The sequence below is a fragment of the Scatophagus argus genome, chromosome 7 (genome assembly GCF_020382885.2).
Source record: "Scatophagus argus isolate fScaArg1 chromosome 7, fScaArg1.pri, whole genome shotgun sequence".
NCBI classification, from domain to species: domain Eukaryota; kingdom Metazoa; phylum Chordata; class Actinopteri; family Scatophagidae; genus Scatophagus; species Scatophagus argus.
This window is the reverse complement of record NC_058499.1, coordinates 10558105-10579717: the sequence shown is the minus strand read 5'-3', so window position 1 is coordinate 10579717 and position 21613 is coordinate 10558105. Positions and strand designations below refer to the sequence as shown.

General features: G+C 41.5%; 3 protein-coding genes and 1 long non-coding RNA gene across 6 annotated transcripts; 2 read left to right on the top strand and 2 right to left on the bottom strand.

The window, feature by feature from the left end:
* The first annotated feature begins 11 nt into the window (after positions 1-11).
* Positions 12-4775, top strand: zwilch (zwilch kinetochore protein). The gene is made up of 18 exons (XM_046394987.1): positions 12-230; positions 404-452; positions 555-647; positions 1009-1154; positions 1278-1468; positions 1603-1682; positions 1762-1917; positions 2060-2131; positions 2219-2312; positions 2396-2448; positions 2542-2644; positions 2744-2823; positions 2914-3070; positions 3207-3235; positions 3319-3455; positions 3571-3666; positions 3892-4007; positions 4106-4775. The coding sequence occupies exons 1-18, from the start codon at positions 181-183 to the stop codon at positions 4192-4194; spliced, it is 1791 nt and encodes a 596-aa protein (XP_046250943.1). The 5' UTR covers positions 12-180; the 3' UTR covers positions 4195-4775.
* Positions 4776-4813: 38 nt separating this feature from the next.
* Positions 4814-8953, bottom strand: lctlb (lactase-like b). 2 transcript variants are annotated; one of them, XM_046394992.1, is made up of 14 exons: positions 8771-8953; positions 8468-8628; positions 8284-8371; positions 8065-8174; positions 7845-7973; positions 7632-7727; positions 7488-7542; positions 7220-7381; positions 6854-7131; positions 6590-6716; positions 6289-6488; positions 6063-6126; positions 5127-5171; positions 4814-4953 (listed from the first exon to the last, which is right to left on the bottom strand). In XM_046394992.1, the coding sequence occupies exons 1-14, from the start codon at positions 8895-8897 to the stop codon at positions 4838-4840; spliced, it is 1758 nt and encodes a 585-aa protein (XP_046250948.1). In that variant the 5' UTR covers positions 8898-8953; the 3' UTR covers positions 4814-4837. The 2 variants fall into 2 exon arrangements, with proteins under 2 accessions (XP_046250948.1, XP_046250949.1); XM_046394993.1 differs by lacking the exons at positions 4814-4953; positions 5127-5171 and adding an exon at positions 5724-5788.
* Positions 8954-10319: 1366 nt separating this feature from the next.
* On the bottom strand, positions 10320-12697 carry snapc5 (small nuclear RNA activating complex, polypeptide 5). The gene is made up of 4 exons (XM_046394991.1): positions 12518-12697; positions 11896-12023; positions 11515-11595; positions 10320-10912 (listed from the first exon to the last, which is right to left on the bottom strand). The coding sequence occupies exons 2-4, from the start codon at positions 11983-11985 to the stop codon at positions 10724-10726; spliced, it is 360 nt and encodes a 119-aa protein (XP_046250947.1). The 5' UTR covers positions 11986-12023; positions 12518-12697; the 3' UTR covers positions 10320-10723.
* Positions 12698-13180: 483 nt separating this feature from the next.
* LOC124062325 lies at positions 13181-15352 on the top strand. 2 transcript variants are annotated; one of them, XR_006843898.1, is made up of 3 exons: positions 13181-13239; positions 14341-14459; positions 14775-15351. It is a non-coding gene; the product is annotated as an uncharacterized LOC124062325 (long non-coding RNA). The 2 variants fall into 2 exon arrangements; XR_006843899.1 differs by having other exon boundaries at positions 13187-13246; positions 14775-15352.
* The last annotated feature ends 6261 nt before the right edge of the window (positions 15353-21613 follow it).

Genomic DNA, 21613 nt, shown 5'->3' with positions numbered 1-21613 from the left:
CATGTAAACGCGAAATGGTAACGTCCTGACCTGTGACCTCATGGCGTCACCGGCCGTGTAAGCGCGCGACTGTCAAACATCAACAGTAGCGTTGCCTCGTCTGTTAAACTTTGTTGTCTTCTTTGTATTTTTTTCCAAGCCATTTTCTCAGTAGCAGGAGATTTGTTCCATATTTTTTCAATGGGCTCAAAGGTGATATCTCGTGCTAAGGAGTTTTATAACATTCTTCGGTGAGTTTACTTTTGGATGCTCAGCGTTACTAATATTTAGTTCACGATAAGGAGTGGATTCGTTGTCAGCCTAAGATTATGTTCACTAATCGATTTCTCCAATAACCACTGACTACTCGTCTTGCCGAAGTGAAGTTAATTATTGTTATTTGTATTGTGCCGTTTGGTCGAAGGTCTCTTCAAGACGACGAACGCAACCATCCATGTAACGTTACGTTTGAGGTAATTTCATCGTAGCTCAAGTAAAATGTGTTTGGTGTGTATAACCTATCTGTGTTATAGTCTTATAGCAGTGACGCTGATGGAGTGTCTGTTGGGTTTCAGGAGGACATCCAAATATTAAAGAGGGATGGAAACAAAATGGGTTTGCTGAATATGTACTGTGACAACCAGCCAGTCTTCATCTGTGAAAAAGCTGTGAGTATGCTGTGGCTCATTAAATATCTTCCGGAGGCGTAGTGGAGTGGCTCCCAAAGTCTTTCATGTCAAATACAACATATGAATAGAATTGTTGTGAAAAACATGTAAATTTAATAAACGAACACAGGAGCATCACACAGCCTTTTTTTCTTTTTTGGGTTGACGTGCTAATGTCCGTATGGGGTGGTAAATAGGAATCGGTATACCCCATTGGCCTTGAATTTCAATTCACTTGTCATTAATGTCTTTTATACTATTTTAGTAACCTCCCCCTACACACACACACACACACACACACACACACACACGTATTAATGCTCAGCACTGGATCATGTTTGTAACTGCTTGATTTTACAAGGTTCCCAAAATAAATGAACCCGATGATCAACAACTGATTGAAACATCAAACTGCACTGACGATGATGATGATGCTGGTGATGCCGTTGATGTCAATGCACTTCAGACAGATTTGGGACCACAACCACTCACTGTCATGAAAGCAAGGTGATGTCAAGAAGTTTAAAACTTTATCCAAATAAAGCAAGTGCAATTAGGATCATATAACCTGTGCATCTAATACACTATGGACGACAGTCAGAATGTGGTATTTTCTTTCTCTTTTTATAGGCAGTTGCTGTCTTGGTACACATTATCTCAAAATGCCAATGTGACAGCTGTGGACAACAGCTCTGCCTTACACCCTTTGTGGGTGAGATGTGATATGTCTGATACAGCTGGAACAACCTGGTTTGGAGCTGAAACAGTCTGCATGGACAATAAAGTATCTGGTGTCAAATTATACTCTGTTACCTGCAAAGGTATAGCTCAAAAGCGACATACCTCTTTGAATAACCCACCCTTGAAACATTATCAGTATAGTGAATATTTGTAACTCCTGTTTGATTTTAATGTTTTTGCCGTTGTATTTTATTCCAACTTAAAATTTTGTTAGGCTCAACTGTGGACAAAAGGTCTGTCATAACCTTGGATGAGCTTAAACAAGAGCACAAGCGAAGGCATCACCCATCCTCAGTAAGTGAGTGTGTGCATCTTTCCTTGAAAGTCAGAGTGAATGAGAGTTCATTCATTTATCATGTGTCACTGCTTCCAGATGGCCCTTAAAGGCAGTGCCAGGTTCAACTTGTTTGGCTCCACCGTTGTTGAAAACACCATGATTGACTCACAGAGCAGTGTCACAGTGGATTTCAAATGGAGCCATGTGGAGAGCGTCCTTGAGACACCACCCCTGTCCTCTACAGCAACACTGGTAACCACCACTAATTACATTCAAACATGCTCTTTTTCTACTGTAATACTATCTTTTTATATGGATAAAGTTACATTTTAAGAAATGAAACAAAAGTAATGTATTTCGTGTACTTGTCATGTTTGTCTTTACGCACATACAGAATATCAAAGTTGCCTGCGGGGACATGAGAAGCCCAATGTTTGAGATGTACAGGGAGCTAGAGTTTCTTCAGGTTTGTGTCCCACAATAATCTAAGATGAAGGACCGTGAGTATCAGTACACAAATAAATAATAATATTTCAGATTCCTTTTATTTCAGACTCTGGCTGATGGTTTGAGAACTGGTGAGACTGAATGGATGGAACCTTTGGAAAGCACATCAGCTGTAAACCTGACCAAGGCCTTCCTAGAAGGTACCTGCTTTGTTTTATTATTACACATTCACTATGATTTAATACTAACAGATAATTTCTTCTTTTTTTTATTCTTCTTTCAGAGCTTCAGAACACTGCAAAAACACTACAGGACCAGGCTGCAAAACCAGCTGAGGTATGATCACGTTAATATTCACGGGAATTTTCACAAAAAATTTGATCAAATTAAATGTGGTGACTATCTTGCTTCTTTGTCTTTTTTTTAAAGACCACAAAACTGAAGTCTGAGACGGATACTCCGATTTTCAACTCTCTTTTGGAACGAGGCGATTTGGATTTTGTTGAGCAGCTGTGGGTTCGGATGAGAAAGAGTGAGAAAATTTCTCTGTTAGGAAACTAGGATTCATTCATTTGAAATATTAGAAACAGAAAACAACAATAGTTTTCCTTCATTATGTTTGTCATTGTAGGTGTGACTTCATATCAGGACGTAGGAGACTGCCTGAAATTGGTCATCGAAGCTCTAAGATATGGTGACATCAAACCCTGGGTATGAAATGATGCTCCTGCAAAGTGTTTCTCACTGAGAAACAACTGACAGTTGTTAAGTTTTTGCTTGGTTTTATTTCACTTCCTGCAGATTCACAGAGACAGCAGCAGCTCCCTCAGCAAGCTCATCCTGCAGTCCTACCACCAGCAGATCGACCACGTGTCCCTCACGGGCGTCACCCCTGTCCACATGCTGCTAGAGATGGGTCTGGACAAGATGAGGAAGGATTACATTAACTACCTCATCGGTAACCTCATAACACCTTTAATCTCTGTATAACTCTGTTTCTAAGTTATACAGTAACCTTTAACTTAGCCAAACAGTAATTATGCTCAAACTTTTCTTTAATATTCAACTACTTGCAACTGTTTATTTTTTCTCAGGTGAAGAATTGACAACTCTAAACCACTTGGTGAGCTTAAGACTATTTTAATGACAGCTACTTTCAAATGACTGTTCATAAAATATTCTGAGTGTGAATATTTCACCCCGTAGTGTTATTACCTGAGCACAGAGGTTGATCTGCAGGAGCAAGTGATCCGACTCAGGAAACTGCACCATCTGCTGGAAATGATTTTGACTTGCAGTACTTTCCTGGGTTTGCCTTACGACCGGCTCTTCCTTCTCACGCAGTAAATCAATTTGGCTTTTTTTTTTGTTGTTGTTGTTGTCGTTGAGTGATGTGTACTTCTGCAAAATTTACTTTCCTGGAGATAATATTAAAGTAGACTATTTCATTTCTCACAGATCATGTTTGCAGCATTACAAAACATCTCCATATGATGAGGAGCATGAATTCAAACTGCAAATCAAACCTGCACTGATCAGCCATTTTTACCAGAAGTAAGGATTACAGTCTTTTGCACACTAACCGCTTCATTGTATCCAAAGAAAACTGAATGAAACTGAGATGGCTGTCTTTTCATTCATGTTTTAACACACGCTAATAATTTGCCTCAAGTGTCTAAAAAGTGAATCAGAGGGTAAGACTTCTGTGAGTGGATTTGAAATTAAGATGTGCTCTTGAGGTTTTGTTGACTGCTAATACTGTGTGCGTGTGTTCCACAGAGAGCACCCGGTATTGTGGGGAGTTGAGCTGTCCAGCGGTCATGGTCCTCGTGAAGTCCGGACTTCCTCGCAGCTCAGTGAGAGACCACTGGTTGATCATGTCATCTTTGAGACAGGTGATCTTTACGCACCACCGTAAATGCGGTACACGCCAAAGACGGGGTTTCTATGCAAGCTCTGGTAACTTTCCCTTCTTTCACTGTTGTGTCTTTAGGTAGCCCAAATGAAACAGTGAATGGGGACAGTGAGGATCCTGCCTTCTTCTCTACCACGGTGTGCTGCAGTCTCGTCAGCTTTGCATGAACTTACACGGAAGCACAAATGAACGACAAAGGAGGTGTTTATTGTTATTTTTGATGCTATCATCAGAAAGTAACATGTTTTTGAAATGGATTAGTCAGATGGCTTCATACTGCGCCTCAGAGCGTACACAGACAACTATGGGGTTTGCCATTAATTTAATGTATTCTTGTCAATTTTCATGTACAACATTCAGTTCTTTGTATGTATATTCTCTGATGCTGTCTTGGATTTCCTTATTGCATCTTTATTTGCACATTTTCTGACTTTTCTTTTATAGCAGTTTAATAATGGGATTTTGAAGAGTTTAAACTACCAGTTGTGACCAAAGGAAAACACAAAGTACAGCCGATAACAAGGGCTGTTTGCAAGGGGAATATTCCACAGCAATACTGTAAAATCCAACATGTTGCAGGGCTGTCCACGCTGCCTGGGTCTGTTACTAACTAATTCATTATTGTAGACTGAACTAATGTTTTAATAGCAAACACAATTTAAAGAAGTCAATAATTCTCTTGAAATTAATTTCAAATAATGTATTTATGTTCACACACAATCAGTTAAAGAAGGATGCACTTACAGAATGTTTGTGTGTGTGTGTGTCGATGCTTGTGTTTGTAAACATGCACACTGTGGAAGCACCTTTCTAGTTCCTCCTCCGCAGCAGGAACATAAGGAAGATGGCACTGAGCAAAATAGAGAGTGTGCACACAGTGGGAACAACAATTTCAGTCACCATCTCCATGTGGCTGGTCAAGGGATCTGCAAAGCACACAAGCAAACATGTTAACCACTGACTCACATTAGTGTGCAGTTCAGACACTGTCAATGAAGCAAGTAATGATGCTCAAGCACAGCACTCAAAGGGTTAATATTTTTCCCCCGAATCAAATCATCTTTTATCTGATTGATAGTGAGCATGAGTGATTTCTTACCATGTATAAGTCTTAGAATATTGGCAGCAGTACTCCGCTGTTCCTCTAAAAAGAGAAATTACTCAGAGTTCATTAATGGCATTTTAACCCTTTGAGAACTGCATGCAGCTACTGGGGAATATTTCAGAAAGCAGCTTTTAGCACCACAGGCAGATAACGTTAAGCAATAGAAACCTTTGGCGTGATTTATGATTGAAACTCATCAGCCAACATGGATGAATCATGTTCCTAAACCTCATGTTGGAAGTTTTGTTTTCTAAATTCAATTATGATCTATTGCAGACAGTTTGGCTGGTTTTATGTTACATGTGTTATAATCCTGCTTTGTGAAATACCCCGTGGGCACATGTCCACAGGTCAGGTAGGCTTACTGAGTTTATGTCAATGCTGCCGTGCGATCAAAACGTCTGCTTTGGTTGCAAATTAGATTTAAGCACAATAGTAGTATGTCAGATAAATGAAAACATAGTTGCAAACATCCTAGCATTAAATTGCACTGAACTGCAGAGGCTTTGTTCTGTTAGACTTAAAACCACACAATCACAAAGCAACAACAAAAAAACAGTTACATTAATGAAAGACATATACCCTCAAGTTCTAAACTTCATCATGCACTGGCCAAACCTTTGGCATTTCTGCATGTTCCTTGGATTTTCTTCTAGCTGGAGGGGCAAACAAAGAAGATATCTTAGATATTATATTATGTTTTATATTTCCACCATTCTTGTTCAACTAGTAATTTGTTCATGTGATTTCTGGTGTTTAAAGAACAGTGAGACACATTGAAGTCAAATTATAATTCTTGATCTTGTTTGCATTGAAAAACTGTAGGAATGTTGTTGATATTGAGGTCAGAATCTTCATTTGTTTACCCCAGCTAGTTATTCACCTCAGATCACTGATAAACATGATCAGGGATGTTATAGACAAACTGACCTGCAGCTAGAAGCTGGTTGCTAGAAGAGCAGGTCTCCATAGCCTTCCTCCTCCAGTTCTCAACCTGTGGGGATTTACAATGCAACCATACATCACAACTACTGAAATTGTTTTCGTGTCACAGTAGAGCATAAACCAATGAGCCTTTCCTTGTCCGAAAAATATCCAAAAAGTTTGAGAAGGATTAGCAACAGGGCTTTGAAAGCGATCACCTCGTGTCTCTTACCTCCCTCTGATTGGGAAATCCATTGGAGCTTATGATGCGTTTGTAAAACTGGACAGAAGCTTTGGGATAGCGAGGCTTGTTTTTGTTCCTGAAGTCCACATAGTACAAGCCAAACCTCTCAGAGTAACCTTCATCCCACTCAAACTTGTCCAGCAGGGACCATGCAGTGTAGCCCTTCACGTTGACTCCATCTTTGATTGCTGAGTGACACCACAGACAACAAAGAGTTGGATTAGATTTTGAATATTTACTCCTAATTACCAAACAATAGAAATTCACAGGTGCTTATGAACTCATTCACCTTTCAGCATCTCATTGATGTAGTCTTTATAATACTGTATCCTCCAGTCATCACACAGCTCTGTGCACAGCATCTTCTCAGAGACTCCGTTCTCGGTGACATAAACCATCGGGTTTCCGTACTGGGTCTAGATAGGGAAAATAATCAATACAATGTGCAATAAGATGCCTTAATGTATTTTAACAGTGATGCAGTGTGCTGAGATCACCTCGGGTACAACACAAATTGTCAGCATTATTCTCTTCATCATTCACTATAAGTCACCTTGACAAAATTGAGCAGACGTCTGAATCCCCAAGGCACGGAGTAGAGCCACTCAGACCCGGGGTCAGGCCATCGTGGGTCAACCAGCTCAGCCAAGTCACGGTCAGTGAAGTAGCTGCTGCTGCTGCGACCCGATGGGTTGTTCTTCTGGGTGATGTAGCGGGTGGTGAAATGACCAATGCCCAGAAAGTCACAAGTCCCCTTGATGTAGCTCTTCTCTTGGGGGGAAAATGTGGGCAGGCGAGACGTTCCCAGACCCTGTTGGACACTCTTTCTTCCTGCACATGTAGTTACGAATGAGTGATTAGTTAATTCCCAAATTAAAGTCTTTATTTCCAGGATTGACTGTTTAACAATTTATCTTACCAATGAAGTCTTTCATGACTTGTGGGTAGTCTCCATGAAAGATGGGTGTGGCAAACCAGCCCAGGTAGAACTGGACATATCTCTCGGCCGCTTCAATGTCTTTCTGGTTGCTGATATCTACTGGCTCGCCCCAATCTCCGGACAGAGAGATTCCCACCAGACCTGCAGATGTGAACAGCAGCTCTCAACACTAAGACAGACAGAACTGGTGAGAGGCAATTATTGAATTCAGTTCATATGTTACTTCCAAGAGTTTGACGTTGTTTACCTTTTTGTTTTCCCCTCCACTGTGTGTCATAACTGTGCCACACTTTAGCATGTGCCTATGAGAAAGACATTACGAATTTGAAGTCAGCTCAAAGTGGCACATTAATTGCAAAGTGTTTTTGAAAATACACATTTATTCTCCAACCTTGATTATATGATGGGCAGCTCTGTACGCCCCCGTCCCTCTCAGCTTCATTCCAGGAGCATGCTCGCCTGTCTCATAGCCTTCAACTGCTACAGACTGAGACAGATAACCATATTATAACAGTAACAGTACTTTTCATAACAGGTAAATACAGATTTGTCCAAGCTGCATGGTTAGAAAAATCTGCATGTAACACGTGAATGTAAAACCTACCCACGGATTGTTGAAAGTGATCCAGTACTTGACTCGGTTGCCAAATCTTTCAAAGCACAGGTTAGCAAATTCATTGAAATGATTGACCATGCTTATATTCTGCCATCCACCATATTTCTCTTGTAAGACCTAGAAAAGCAAATAATGCAATAACTCCATAAAGAGATGCTGAAATGCAAAAATACTGAAGTTAGGGATTTTCAGTCATTTGTGTACCAACCTGTGGAAGATCCCAGTGATACAGAGTAACAATAGGAGTGATGTTGTTCTCCAGCAGGTGGTTAATCAGTTCCTCATAGTACTGTATTCCCTTTTCATTTATATGGTCGGCTGCAAATGGTGTCAAAGTGTGCATAAATCCTCAGCTTTAGCAGTCAACAAATTCAGTCGTACTTGTCAGTTCATTTGCAAAAGACCTGAATTAACAGCAGTTACTCACACTTTATGCCGGTGGGGATGAGTCTAGGCCACGATATGGAGAAGCGATAGTGATTAAGCTTCAGCTCCTTCATCAGAGAAACATCATCCTGTATAAGACACGCACACACACAATATTTAGATCTCCATTAATCTCCTTCTGTTCTCTTCACATCTTTTAGACATACCACACCTGATCACCCCACCTTGGTTTTGTAGTAGCCCTCACAAGAGGAATCTCCCGTGTCATTTTGTTGAATTATGCCCTTCTTATGACTGAACACGTCCCAGATGCTCAGTCCTTTTCCATCTTTGTCCCAGGCTCCTTCTGTCTGATAGGCTGAACTGCCGGCACCCCACGAAAATCCTAATGTATACATCATTGAAAGTAGCCATTCAACTCTGAGTTAGATTGCCAGCTCTTAGGAGGGATCGTTTCTCTAGTTACCAAATAAATTAATAAATTTACAGCATCTGTCTCACTGAAGAAAAGAACAACATGTGTTTACCAGCTGGAAAAGTGCCATAATAGAAGGAGCTGTGGTCGTTCTTTGTCCAGTCGAAGTCCTCAGCCGAAGACAGACACAGCACCAGCACAAACACATGGCACACATTGAATGCACAGCGGGGCAGCATGGTACTCGTGAGCCTGCAGCAAAGTCACTGTCTGGTTCTGGTCCAGTCCCTCACCGACGCCTACACACAGATGAGAACCAATACACCTTCAACAATCAATCACAAACAACAAGCTTAGTCTGCAGCAGACATGTTGTTACATGCAAGACCTATACACTCACATGCTTACAGTCCTCCTTTCTAAAAATTGTCTGAATTAGGAACAGACAAAAATCTTACTAAAATCACAAAAGGCTGTCATCAAATGGTCTGCAAGGATTCAGTGTGATGGACTGCAGGGGGTCCCACATCCCCAATGCAGAGCCAAATACCCCTTTTCAAATTCAATGGAGTGTGAGCTCATCCTGCTGAGGCAGACAGATCCCATACAAACTATGGTTTCACCTCTGTAAGCAAAGTTAATGTTATAGAGGTTGATATATTTACAGTACACAATGACATGACAGTGTATGCACACACATGTGAGAACCTTCATAACCTCATCATTTGACATTTACAGGAACATCAGTGCTGTTCATTACACCGACATGGTTAATGTCCAGATCTTACTCCTCACAACACAACCAAAAAACACAAATCTCTTAGAAAATAATAGTAAATCATTTCAGTTCCAGTTGTTCTGGAGCATCATATCACATTTCAGTCTTGTAGTTAGTACAGCTGGAATCAGTGTATTACACAGGTTGTGTCATACACAGTTAATAAAAGTTTGAAAACATTGCACTTGCAACTTGTATTCAGGAATCAGGAACAGAGAACCTAAAAAATCTCATCTTCTTGAAAATACGAATGGTAATTGTAGCACATTCTTGATCACATTCACCTGTTTTTTCCCCAGATACATTATTTTCTCCCTTCAGTATTCCTCCTGTAAATAATTCATCAAAAGACTAGTGCAAATCTATAACCTTCACTCCATAAAATCTGATTCACAACATGCTGAATAAGATGTCCAGTTACCTTTATGCCTTATGAAGCTTTCATTTGCAGCAGGTGTGGGTGTGCTGAGCTCAAGTCCCTGGATGAATGGGAGCTCCCCTGGAACAGCAGACCATGTAGAAAGCTGTATATATCTATTGGCACAATCTCTATTGTACGTTGCCTGTTGTAGCACCACCCTTCTCCAGAGCTGTCCCTGCTGTCAGTGTGAAAGCTGGTCTTATTGTGAGGCTCACTGTATTGTTTTAGCTGTTTGGAAAATGCTGAATGCTTTGCTAGTGGAAAGTGTTTGCACTGCATTACCCATTTGCCCATGTCAGGTTAGAGCAGCTTTACATAGGTATTACCCTTAAGTGAGCATCTGAGAAGGAAACTCAAAAAATGTTTTATCCTCTTATTGTCCATAAGTAAACATTCATTGCATGTGAAAACATTACTGTATGTCAAACTAGAAGAGTACAATGTAAAAACCAGTCAGGTGAACACTATGCAAAACATTTTATTTTGTGCTTACGTTTATTGTTTCTTACATAACATATTTAATATCTTATCATATGGCCCAGCCATACATTTAATGCTAATCCTCAAAATGCACAGTAAGTGTAGAAAGCTCGAAGCACCTAATAACACTGTCAGTGAGACATATCTCACAGATTTTGACAAATTAACTAATATAATTTGAAAACTGACATGCCTTAAATTAGGCAAAGGAGAGGATACTGTGAGCACCATACATCATTACACTGTAACTGTTACTCACTCCATCAAAATAAATAAAATTTCCTAAGTGATAGTACAAAACAGCTGACCAATTAAACAGATGTCCGTTCACATGTGGCTCTTCTTCATCGGTGCAAATGTTGATGCCCCATGAAACACTGAGAATCTCAGTAATCATCCTCCCCCTCCTCATCCTCAGGCACAAACTCAAGCTCATTGTCATTCTCTTCATCATCCTCTTCATCTTCCTCCTCATCATCATCTTCCTCCTCCTGCTCCATATCACAATCTACGGCAGCATTCAGCAGCAGTTTGGTTCGATTGATCTCGCTCTCATCATCAAGGTTGACATGAAGCTGAAACAGCGAAAACAAATAATAACACCTTCTGACCACCAGTAAATTAGATCTCACCAAGTGCAAACTATTTGTACAAGACAGCATCTTAAAAACAGTTAACTGAACAGATGGTGAAGTTAAAAACATTTCACAGTTGAAAAGAAACAAAATTAAGCTCAAGTCAGAGTGATAATGTGAGACACACAATGAGCACTTCACACAGTTTGAACAAATGTCTTCTTTAATTTCATTTTTCTTAAAATAATTACGTTCCGTTGAAGAGATAGCCTTAGTCTAAAATTATGCATTTGGTTGGTCCATGCAGTAGTATGTCTCTGTGAGTTGTTTTAATGGCATTTTGAAAATAATAAGCACCTGCATGATTCTCGTAGTCATATCTGTGCAAATTAAAAGCCCCTGCAATGATATATATATCTTCTACGGAAACATGAATATTTGACTGTATACCTTAGTATACTGTTAGTTACTTAGTTTACTGCAACACACCTAAACATGTTAACCAATTTCCTGTCTTGACTCACAGTAACCTGGATTTGTGTGGATATAAATGTAATGCAACCATTGAGCATTCAGCAGGGTTGTTCCCTGATTTGATTTACCTCAGTTTCTGGGCATGAGCGTTGAGAGGCTCCTTCCTCTGTTTGTGCATTAATGATAGATTTCAAGGCCCCTTCCTCAAACTGAAACACAAAGTGAATTAACCCATCTCAGGTATCACCGTCATCGAAACAAACCCTTAGACCACATATGTCAAACTGGTCCACAGGAGGGCCGGTGTGGCTGCAGGTTTTTGTGCCAACTAACCAAGAGCACACCGTTTGACCAATCAACTGTCTGAAGACGTTGATCAGTTGATTAAATGAGTCAAGTCTGGTGTGCTGCTACTTGGTTGTAAAGAAAACCTGCAGCCACACCGGCCCTCCTGTGGACCAGTTTGACATGCCTGCCTTAGACCATCCATGCTGTGAATTGTCACTCACCTTCAACCTGTTCAGCTGGTCTTGTAGCATGACTTTGATTTTGAGTAGGGTCTCCTCTTCCTTCTTCAACTCCTGCAGACGGCTGTGCATCTTTACTGGGACTGATGCAGTCAAACCATTCCTCAGCACTGAAAGAGATCAGAAGACCATCATCATCAGCAGGGATTCAGTGTCGTGCCAGTCTCTATATTCATCACAAAGGCGATGTTTTTAGCCTTCTAACTTGTGTTGCACGACTATGATGTCCTCGAAACTCATTATTTATAAGTATGTCCAGACTGTACGAAATAGGATAGTTTGCAATTTCATCGTCTTCCCCTATCACCAATTGACAGTACAATTTAACAATATGATAAATCATCAGCTGTTCTATCAGCCACCAGCCACTGTAGTCGGCTGAAAATAAGTATCTCAGGGTAGTGTACTCATGACATCTAACTAGTTCCGAACAGAGCGACATTTTTTCACAGCAGTGCAAACTGAGTCAAATAAAAAAAAGTAAATATATTGGATTGTTAATGCTGACGTTAGCTACGGAACAAAACAAGGCTAAGTAGCGGTACCCCATAATGTCAGTTTATTTCCGCTCATCGAACAATGAAACACAGTTTCAGAATACTACCTCTGTTTTTAAATTATGCCTAGAGCTCCACATCAACGTCGAAATTGGTAATACACAAGATACGTGCTTCCAATAGCTTTTATTTTTGAATGAAGATAGCTTAATTCCTGTGCTACAGCTAAAGCTACTAGCTAAAGTTTAGGTCCTGCGGTTATGCGATCATATCCGGGCTTCTTGTCCATTTAGGTGCTATAGGAAATTTCATTTACTGATCGCTGGAACGTAAGATGTGACAGTTTTAAAGCTACACATAGATACACTATATAGTTTAATATACAGGTTTAGCTGTAGGTGTTTATATGTAGCAACGGTCATTCATGACAACGTCTGACAGTGAAAGGTATTTGCTGTTTAATGTTTTAATAATTTAAGAAGAAAATGGCTTTTATAATTTAAAAGATGTTTACCATGATTTTTCTGAGCTGTTCGTTTAATCAATTACAATCTATTTTTAAAATATCCTGATATATATATATATATATATATATATATATATATATATATATATATATCTGAACTGTCAACTCCTTACAGTTGGACTGGGCTGAATCGAAACGCAGGAAACACAACTCACATTCAGTATCTGCTCCTTTAATGCCAGAATTACGAAATTACGAGAAGCACTTAAAGGCAGCATTATAAGTGACGAAACATTGAGTCTGGCGACATCTTGTGGTCAAACGAGACGAGGCCATAAACTCGCTGCTGCCTTGTCCTTTGTGGTAAAAAGTAATTTGTTTAATAATTGTTTGAACAAAATGTTTTTAGACGGTGGAGGATGTTAGTTAAATATCAACGTAAAAATGTGTTAAGATGCCACAGCATTTAATACGTGCTCTGTAATCTGTTTGACAAAGTGCACGTGTTAGTTAGCCTAAATTAATTTGTTACTAATTAACGTCTATTAACGCAGCTGTTTCTTTCGAGTCTTTTCTGAGTGGCAGTCGTCTTTTCCAAACTAGGGTTTGAAGTGGCAGGTGTCAACTTTACGGCATTAGGAAGCCTAATTTGTAGCAACTGTAGTTCATAGTGTTGCTCTCTCTCATAAAACATAAGGGTCACACTATTGCAAGGCAAATAGGCCTTAAAAGCGAGGTTTGCTTGCTTCTTCCACAGACTGTACGCTAACTGAGACTTAGCTAAAATGTAAGCCAAGGTGTCAATTTTCCTGTCGTGCTGGCATGACACCCCCACACCCCTTGATTAGCAAGACTAAAAGTGAGTGACACTGCAGCATGTTTTGAGAATAGATTTGTTTGAGAAACAGGTTTATGACATGAAGTATGTTTTTAAGCATCTGCATGTAACATTTTGTTGAGACTTGGGATCATTTCCATATGTGCTCAGTATGACAGTGAGATGCAGCCCTGCACGTTTATTCAAGTATCTGACTTGCCCCACCAGTTAATATTCAGCAGTCCTTCACATCAGGTACCAAGCGTGAAAGCCTCCCCTAAACCCCCCCCCAGACTCTTGTTATACCGAAAGGGAATAAGCAACGCAGATAATGAATTCAGTGAAAATTTAAATAGATGACAGATGGAACTCATTCACATGAACAAGATTTGAAAGGGCTCTTAATCAGTCTTCAAAAAATGTTAGAAGAGCCTATTAGGTTCTTTATAGGATTCCTTGACTAAGCCTATCCAGATGTGTGCATTGATAATCACAGCAGGCAGGCATGACTGGAAACTAACAATGGAGCCTAGCCAAAAAGGAGAGACATACCTGTCTCTGTTCACACACATGAAAACACAACTGCTGTAGGATGTGGATTCCTCACATTGTCTGAACCAGATGCTTTCTTTTGTTCTTTTGTTCAGACAGAGTTGTTACACAGTTTCCATATCAGAATCAGTCTGCTCTGTGGAGTGGGCGCTTTCAAATGTACGCACTCAGGCTTCTTCTGTCTCTTTGTCAGACAACCATTTCAGTAGCACAGGTCAGTAGTATGTGGTGAAATATATTTTCTTGTTGGTATCCTTAAAAATTTGATGAAGCGTCCTATCCTACAAAGAACAGATTTATAAAATTTTGACAGATATTGTAAGATATTGTTCATTTGTGCAGATGTCCTTAATGTCTGTCCTGCTCGTGAACCTGCATGCTTCTTTTATGCACGCAAATGTCTCCCTTCGTGATGTTATTTAACCTGTCCTTTTTTTAGCTTACCTGTGATCTGCCCGCTACTATCTTAATGTTTCTGTCTGTACTTTTACGTACTTTGTGAAAACACTGTATGTTTTCTGTGATTCAGGTGAGACGCAGCAGCTGTCCAGTGCAAAGCAGTGTTGCCGCTGAAGAGCCAGGAGCACACCCAGACACCATGGCAAAGTGTGTTACAGGAAGGTGATACTGGTTTGAGCACAAGTATACTTGTCAGCACTGCTCTGAACTGTGCCTTTCTGAGCTATGCTGCAAGCAGGCAAGTGACAGTTTACAGATTTTATAGTACAACTAGTTTTTGCCAAAATGATTGCACCAGACTGTGTCATACCACATCTGAATTCATTTTACTTAAAATGAAGTGACTTACAACAGTGATTTTCAGACTTTCTGTTTACCTCGTGGACCCCTGAACTGACACAAATTAGGCCACAGACCACCTTTCAACAAGATTTTGTCCCAGGGTCCCCATTTGATAAGAATTTTGATATTATTCCAGAGTGTGTCTGAACCCATGACCACAATCATCAAACAGTCTGTCACTGTGTTACTTGGATGGTTGAAATTATAGTGAAAACCTTTTTTGCTGAGGAACCCCTGAAACCAACTTAAAGACCCCTGGGGGTCCCCGGGCCGCACTTTGAAAACTACTGACTTACAAAACTAGTTTATATCATTATACTGAATTTACAACTTATTGCAATGTTCATAAAGCAGCTTTGACGTAAATGAAAGATTCTGGCTGTTATAATGGCGACTGTGCACCGTGTTCAGAGGACAAATCATTTTTTGCTTGCTTTAAAACAAATGTTAATCTTTTCAGCGCAGCACCCAGCAGGGTTTTCCTAAATACAAAAAATCACCACGATATTTGGAGTGGAATTGCTCCAGCAGTTGTGTTTGTGATATCTCTGCTGGCACAGAGGGTGACATGTGAAGAAAGTGGTCATGATTCGAATCTGTTAGATTTGTGTCGGTCAGCTGATGGATTAATCGGCTGTTCATTACAACACTGTGCATATTCCAAGCTGTGGTGTGTGACCATGTACAAGAACGTCATTGTTTTGAGAGCCACGCACTGAGGGAGCCTCGGGAGGGTGAAACCGGAGCTTTGTATCAGTGTACCAGTGACCTGAAGGATTTGGGGAGTTAGATGAAAAGGTGCTCTTCGACCTGTGCCCCACTGTCACAGCTGCCAGTGTCCCACCACTGACATGCGAGGCCCCACTGTGGCATGAGGGCTTTCCTTGGAGCTGGTGTCAGCAGCTTGAAAGTGGCTAATGTTGCACAGTTATCACTCTGCTCCTTGAGAGCCACAGTTGCTTTTTCCTTGTCATCACACAGGCTCTGTGGCTGCCACATTGCAATTTCTCCCTAATCAAGGCTCTCCTTGGCAGGACTTGAACCTTGTGCGGAAGCCTGGTGGCAGCTGAGGCCCGGGACTCAGTCTCCCCACGTTCTGGTGGTCTGCTAGGTTTGTGCATTGTTGAAGGTGCTCCCACTGCCTCTGGAATGTTGTGCTGGGTGTGTTGGATGAGGGGCCTCCCAAAAGAGAGAGGACGAAAGGGAGCTAGAGAGAGAACAGGGTGTATGTGTGTGTGTGTGTGTGTGTGTAGGGGAGGGGGATTCGGTGACCTTTGAGCAGCGCTGTCAGGAGGTTGTGTCTCAATTTTCAATCATGGCAGTAAAACAGAGAGTGAGAACGTGGAACTAGAGGACTAGAGGGCTGAAAGATGGAGTAGTAGAGTGCCAGGGAAGATAATGATCCAGATTGTAAGGCGAGGCACAGAGATTGTAAAACAGCAGTGAAGGGTTTGTGAAGTCAGTTGGGTTGTGAGTCACCAGGGAATCATGGGTTGTCTTGCAATCACAGCTGAGGAAAACCAGACGACGGCCAGCAGTGCTTGTCATTAGTTTCTGGTTCAGAAACAAGGCACCAACTCTAACAGAGCTTTGCTCTGAAATTTTGCTTGTGTGTAACTTGCGTGTAAGTTGAGCATTGTTAGCTAATGTTTTACATGACCGTGATACATTATTAAGTTAAGCCATCTATAGAAGGTGAAGGGAAAGGTGGGGGTGGCAGCTCCAGGATATTCCCTCTTAAGCATTAAAATGATGTGTACAGGAGCCTTGGGTGCCTAAAAAAGAAATGTACTCATGTGGAGATGCAGAGATGTGGAGGAGCCTTTGTTTCTAAGGAACTACCTCAAGCTTTACATTTCCTGTCCTGAACTCCCACACACACATATCCGTGCGAATCGGCATGCACACACGGTGGGTCAAATGTGTTGGAGTTTATTCATTGTAATCAGCACAGTCTTCTGCACGTACACAGAGCCAGGTGGATTTTATACTCTTGTGGTGAAAAGGTACACGTGCAAGTGTACTGATGCATTGTTATGAGTTTTAAAAATATGACCATAGACACTCACACCCTTGCATGGAGTGCTGTGCCTTCAGATGGATTTGCATGTTCATTTTTCATGTTACGTAATCACTCTGGTGAGTAGAAATCATCTGCCTGTAAGTGAAGATGTCGAATAATGGTCCAGTTTGCCTTCTTGCTTGTTTTCACATTGAAACTTTCACACTAAATCAGTCAGCTACTTAATTCCAGTGGACACAGTGTCACTGCATTACAGAAGATGATTGATGGTAGTGTTAATCACAAGATTAACCACAGCGGTGTGGTATGATCCACCGTGTGTTTTTTGTCTATCAACACTTGTATGTGTGTAAGTTTATAGGTAGGTGCCCACTGAAGTTATGATGCTTTCTTCATTAGTCAAGCGAGTGTAGTGAAGGCCAAGTGTTACTTCGCCGTCCAACTGGAAAACCTGATGATTGTTGCCGTCAGCATCTTAGTATCAGCATTTACCAGGAGACACTCTTGGTTCTGTGCCCTATTCATGACGAGCTCGGGAAAGTATATTCACCCCATGTTCAGATTCAGTTTCAGTCTGCTTATGTGGCTTTTACTTGGCTCTTACAGTTAAACTGATCTGTCCAGAGAAGTATGAGCACATTTAGACAAATTGGAAATGATGGTGCAACATGTTGTGATCGCAGGGAAGTGAAAAAACAGAGCAACAGAGCGGTGGAGGTCTGGTTCTCAGAAGTATTGTCGAATGCATGGAAAACTGAAAAGGGGCTAAAAGCGCTGGCAGATCGTGCATGTGAGGCGGTCCAGTGTGACCACAGTAAAAGGCTGTTGATTTAGCTCCGACTAAATTGAGTGAGTCTCTTTATGTTGCGGCCCGGGGCGGGGAATGCCTCAGATCACGGCATGAGGTTTAGGCCCTGATATGATGTGGTCTGGTCTGGGATGGCAGGAGGGAATTTGGGGCCTGTAGCTGAGGAGAATGCCTCAGTCACAGAGCTGCAACAGTTACTCAATTAATTGATTAGTTGATTGAAACAAAAATGAGCCAATCTGTTAAGAAGGGCTGGGACTGTGTATGTGAGCAGCCGATTTTCTTGACACCGGGTTATGCTCCCGGTGCATGCACCCCTCATGGCTGCACTCGTTTGGCCAATCAGAGTGCAAATCTGGGTACGCTAGCGCCGAGGGTGCCCAATGGCGAGAGTAGTGAAGCAGAGGACTGACGTTTAATGGAAGTGTGCCCTTTGTGGATGTTGCTAGACGATCTTTGTATGTTGGAATACCTAACCACATCACACACGCACACTTATACACAATTATACCCATTAAATGCAATCCCTATTGGTCACCTTCTCCACCAGTCTTAGTCTGTCTACAACAAACAAACCTTTGGAGTCTACATCGTCCTTTGCATTTTAATCAGATGCACCACCGTGACTTTGGAGCATTTCTAATCAGTGCCTTAGAGTCTCCAAAACACAATCCTTGTTTTGAATATAAGGACTGGCTTTTTTTCTTTTTCATTTATGATAGTCGACGAAGAGTCTTTGGGTTTTTGGACAATTTGAAGATGTCGCTCTGGGTTCTGGGAAATTGCAATGAGCATTTTTCACAATTTTATGGCATTAATTTTGAAAAAGAATAACAGTAATTGCTAGTTGTAGTCCTACTGTCACAGCTGAAATTTGTAAATTAAATTGACCGCACATACACACCACCCAGCATTCCTGTTCCACTGGCCTTTCTCTCAAGACCAATAAACAAACCCAGTACTCAAGAACACCTCCACCACATCAGGCCTAACTGTGGTGTGAGTGTGATTAATTACCCCCTAACACACACACACACACACACACACACACCCTCTATCTCTCCCCCCTCTCTCTTGCTCCCTCTCCCCCTTCCCTCCCCCCCCCCCCCTCTCTCTCTCTCACTTGTCGTTCACTCTCTCACTTTCCTGAGCAGTGTATTGGTCTGTATAGTTCACCTCCCTTGGTACCCTAAGTTAAACATCTCTGTAATGTCAGACCAGCCAGAAGGAAATCCACTGTGTTTTCCTTTTCTGCTGTCGTTTTTTTTCTTTTCATAATGATTCATTATTAGTCTGCAGGCTCATTTTTCTCTTTTAGTGAGCCTTTTCAATATCAAATATCCAGCTGCCTGGCCACAAAATGTGGTGAAAGATGTTTTGGAAAAAGGTGAAAATAAACAAATCCCTCTGACCCTGTTCACCACAACCCAAACATGTGAAAAATGACAGGTTTGTAAAATGAGGCTCAGTATAACATTGGTCGAGGGGAACTCAAGGACAAAGGTCAAATGACAGCACAAGGTCAGATTGCACCTAAAAGGACTGCCTGTGTGATCATGACATAGCATTGGCTAGGTAACAGTGCAGTAAACAATTGTCAGTGCGGGGCTGTTTCATGTTTTAAAGGTAATGCAAGCCAAACGTTTGACTGGTTAATTTGCAGGTTAGCATGTGTTCTCTGGACTCAAGTCTCTGGCTGACATCCCAGTTGTAGTTGATGAGAGACTGAGCTGTTCCTATCATTTCATCTAAAGCAAATATTGACTACAGAGGTTTAGCCATTCCTCACATTCCTCCTGGAAAAACCACAGCACAGGTACTGGGCCACTGCATTTCCTCCTGATTTCCTCACTCTCATTCACCAGGCCCTCTGCTCCTGTTTTACCACAACAGCCCAAGTCATACTGTGGCCATAACACATTCCCTGTGGCTATAGTGACATTTAAAGAAACTGTTTGATGTTTAAGGAACTACATCTGTTCACTCCCTTTCTGAGAGACTGATGAGAATTTCTTTCGGGTGTATTCTTTCATTATGAAGCTACAAGGCCAGAGGACAGTTAGCTATAGTGGAAATGTGGGGCAGCTAGCCTGACTCTGTATCAGTCTTCTCATCTTGCTGTCAGTGAGAAACCAAACAAGTCATATTGGTCCTTTAAAAATGATTTCAAATTCTGTGAAAGAGGGTACTTGCTTAAATAACTACACACATGGACTCTGTGAAGCCCGTGTGTGTGTAATGAGGTGACGTTAGCACTCAGCTGTGAGAATGGCAGCCTATGCTAATGGAGGCGTAAGGCAGAGCAGGCCCATTGGTTGGAGGAATGTGTGAACACAGTGACAAAACCATTTGTTTACAGGCACTTCCACAGTGAGGTCTAGCACCCGCAGCTCAAGTGCAACCCCAGGGAAGACACAGCTGCATGTGAACACTGTAGTACCAGTCCTGCACACTTTGATCGCCCGACATGAGAGCGGCTCTGGTCTCTAGGAGCGCCACCCATCTTGCCTGATATTCTGAGTGCACAAACTGAGACATTCCAGACGTGTGAACTGCCTGCGACAAATGATCGGCCTTTGGGTTTTCAGTTTTCGCATGCTGCGGGCTTCTTGGTGAAGTGGGTCAAGGCTAAGGCTGAGAGTTTTCCCCTAACAGCAGCTTCAGTAACTGGAGCGGCACCACAGAATGTGGATAAGTCCTAGTGTGAATTGCCATGTTCGAGAGAGCCTTCAGGGTGGGGCTATGATTTAATATTGACCTTTTTCAATACTGGACAGCCTGCACTCAGAACACCGACAGGACTGCGGGGACTCTGTGTCATTTAGTGGACCGGTGACTGGATTAAATCAACTTGAATAATATAGATCCTAGGCACAGCACAAAAGAAGTTGCTTTCATTTTAGTTTCAAGCCATAACCATTTGAGAAGAAAGAAGTGAAAATAACATCTATTACTGCCAGATTAGTCACTGCATATTAGGGGGTGATGTTGGTTTTGATCGTATTCCAACTTTTCTCCAGTTTCTTCTGTGGTTGTGTGAAATATGTCCTTTTTTAATTCACAACTGGGGTCTCGAGGTGTGCTCCATGTTTTAGAAGGCGTTATAGAAGCCCATTGATTTCTCCATTTCATTAAACAGGCCTTGCACTGTGCCATAACTGATGTCATTCTACTGTTTCCTGTCATTTTCCAGCTCAGGCACTGTTCCACATGCCCCTCTCCAAAGTCTGTCCAGTCAGAGCCTGACATGATTGATTTTTTTTTTTACACTTCATTTGTAGCATTCATCAGAATTCCATTGAATCATGAATCTTTAGCTGACTGCTGTCCAAAGTAATCTAACCGCAGCAAAAGAAATGCTAGGTTCTCCTGGGACATCGATTTCTCCAATGAACTGATGACATTTGGTAATACAAGGAGAACAAAAACTCTGCATTGAAAATATTCTCCTCTCATGCAAAGTTTTCCCTGTGACGGTTTCTACGGGCAGCCATGTATCACTCAAAAATATATAAAAGTTCTCATTTTGCCAATAAATCTCACATTGGCACCAAATCCGTTTCAAAAAAGAATGTGAGCCTGTGATTTTGAGCCTGTTGCATTGTCTCTCAGCAGTTGCTCGTCCAGTTTCCAGATTGCAGTTGAAGTCACAAGCAGTATTTGCATGAAGTTTCCCCCCTCCCCACGCTTACTTTTGCTACACTCTGGTGCAAGTGGAGATTACTGCCAGAACAAG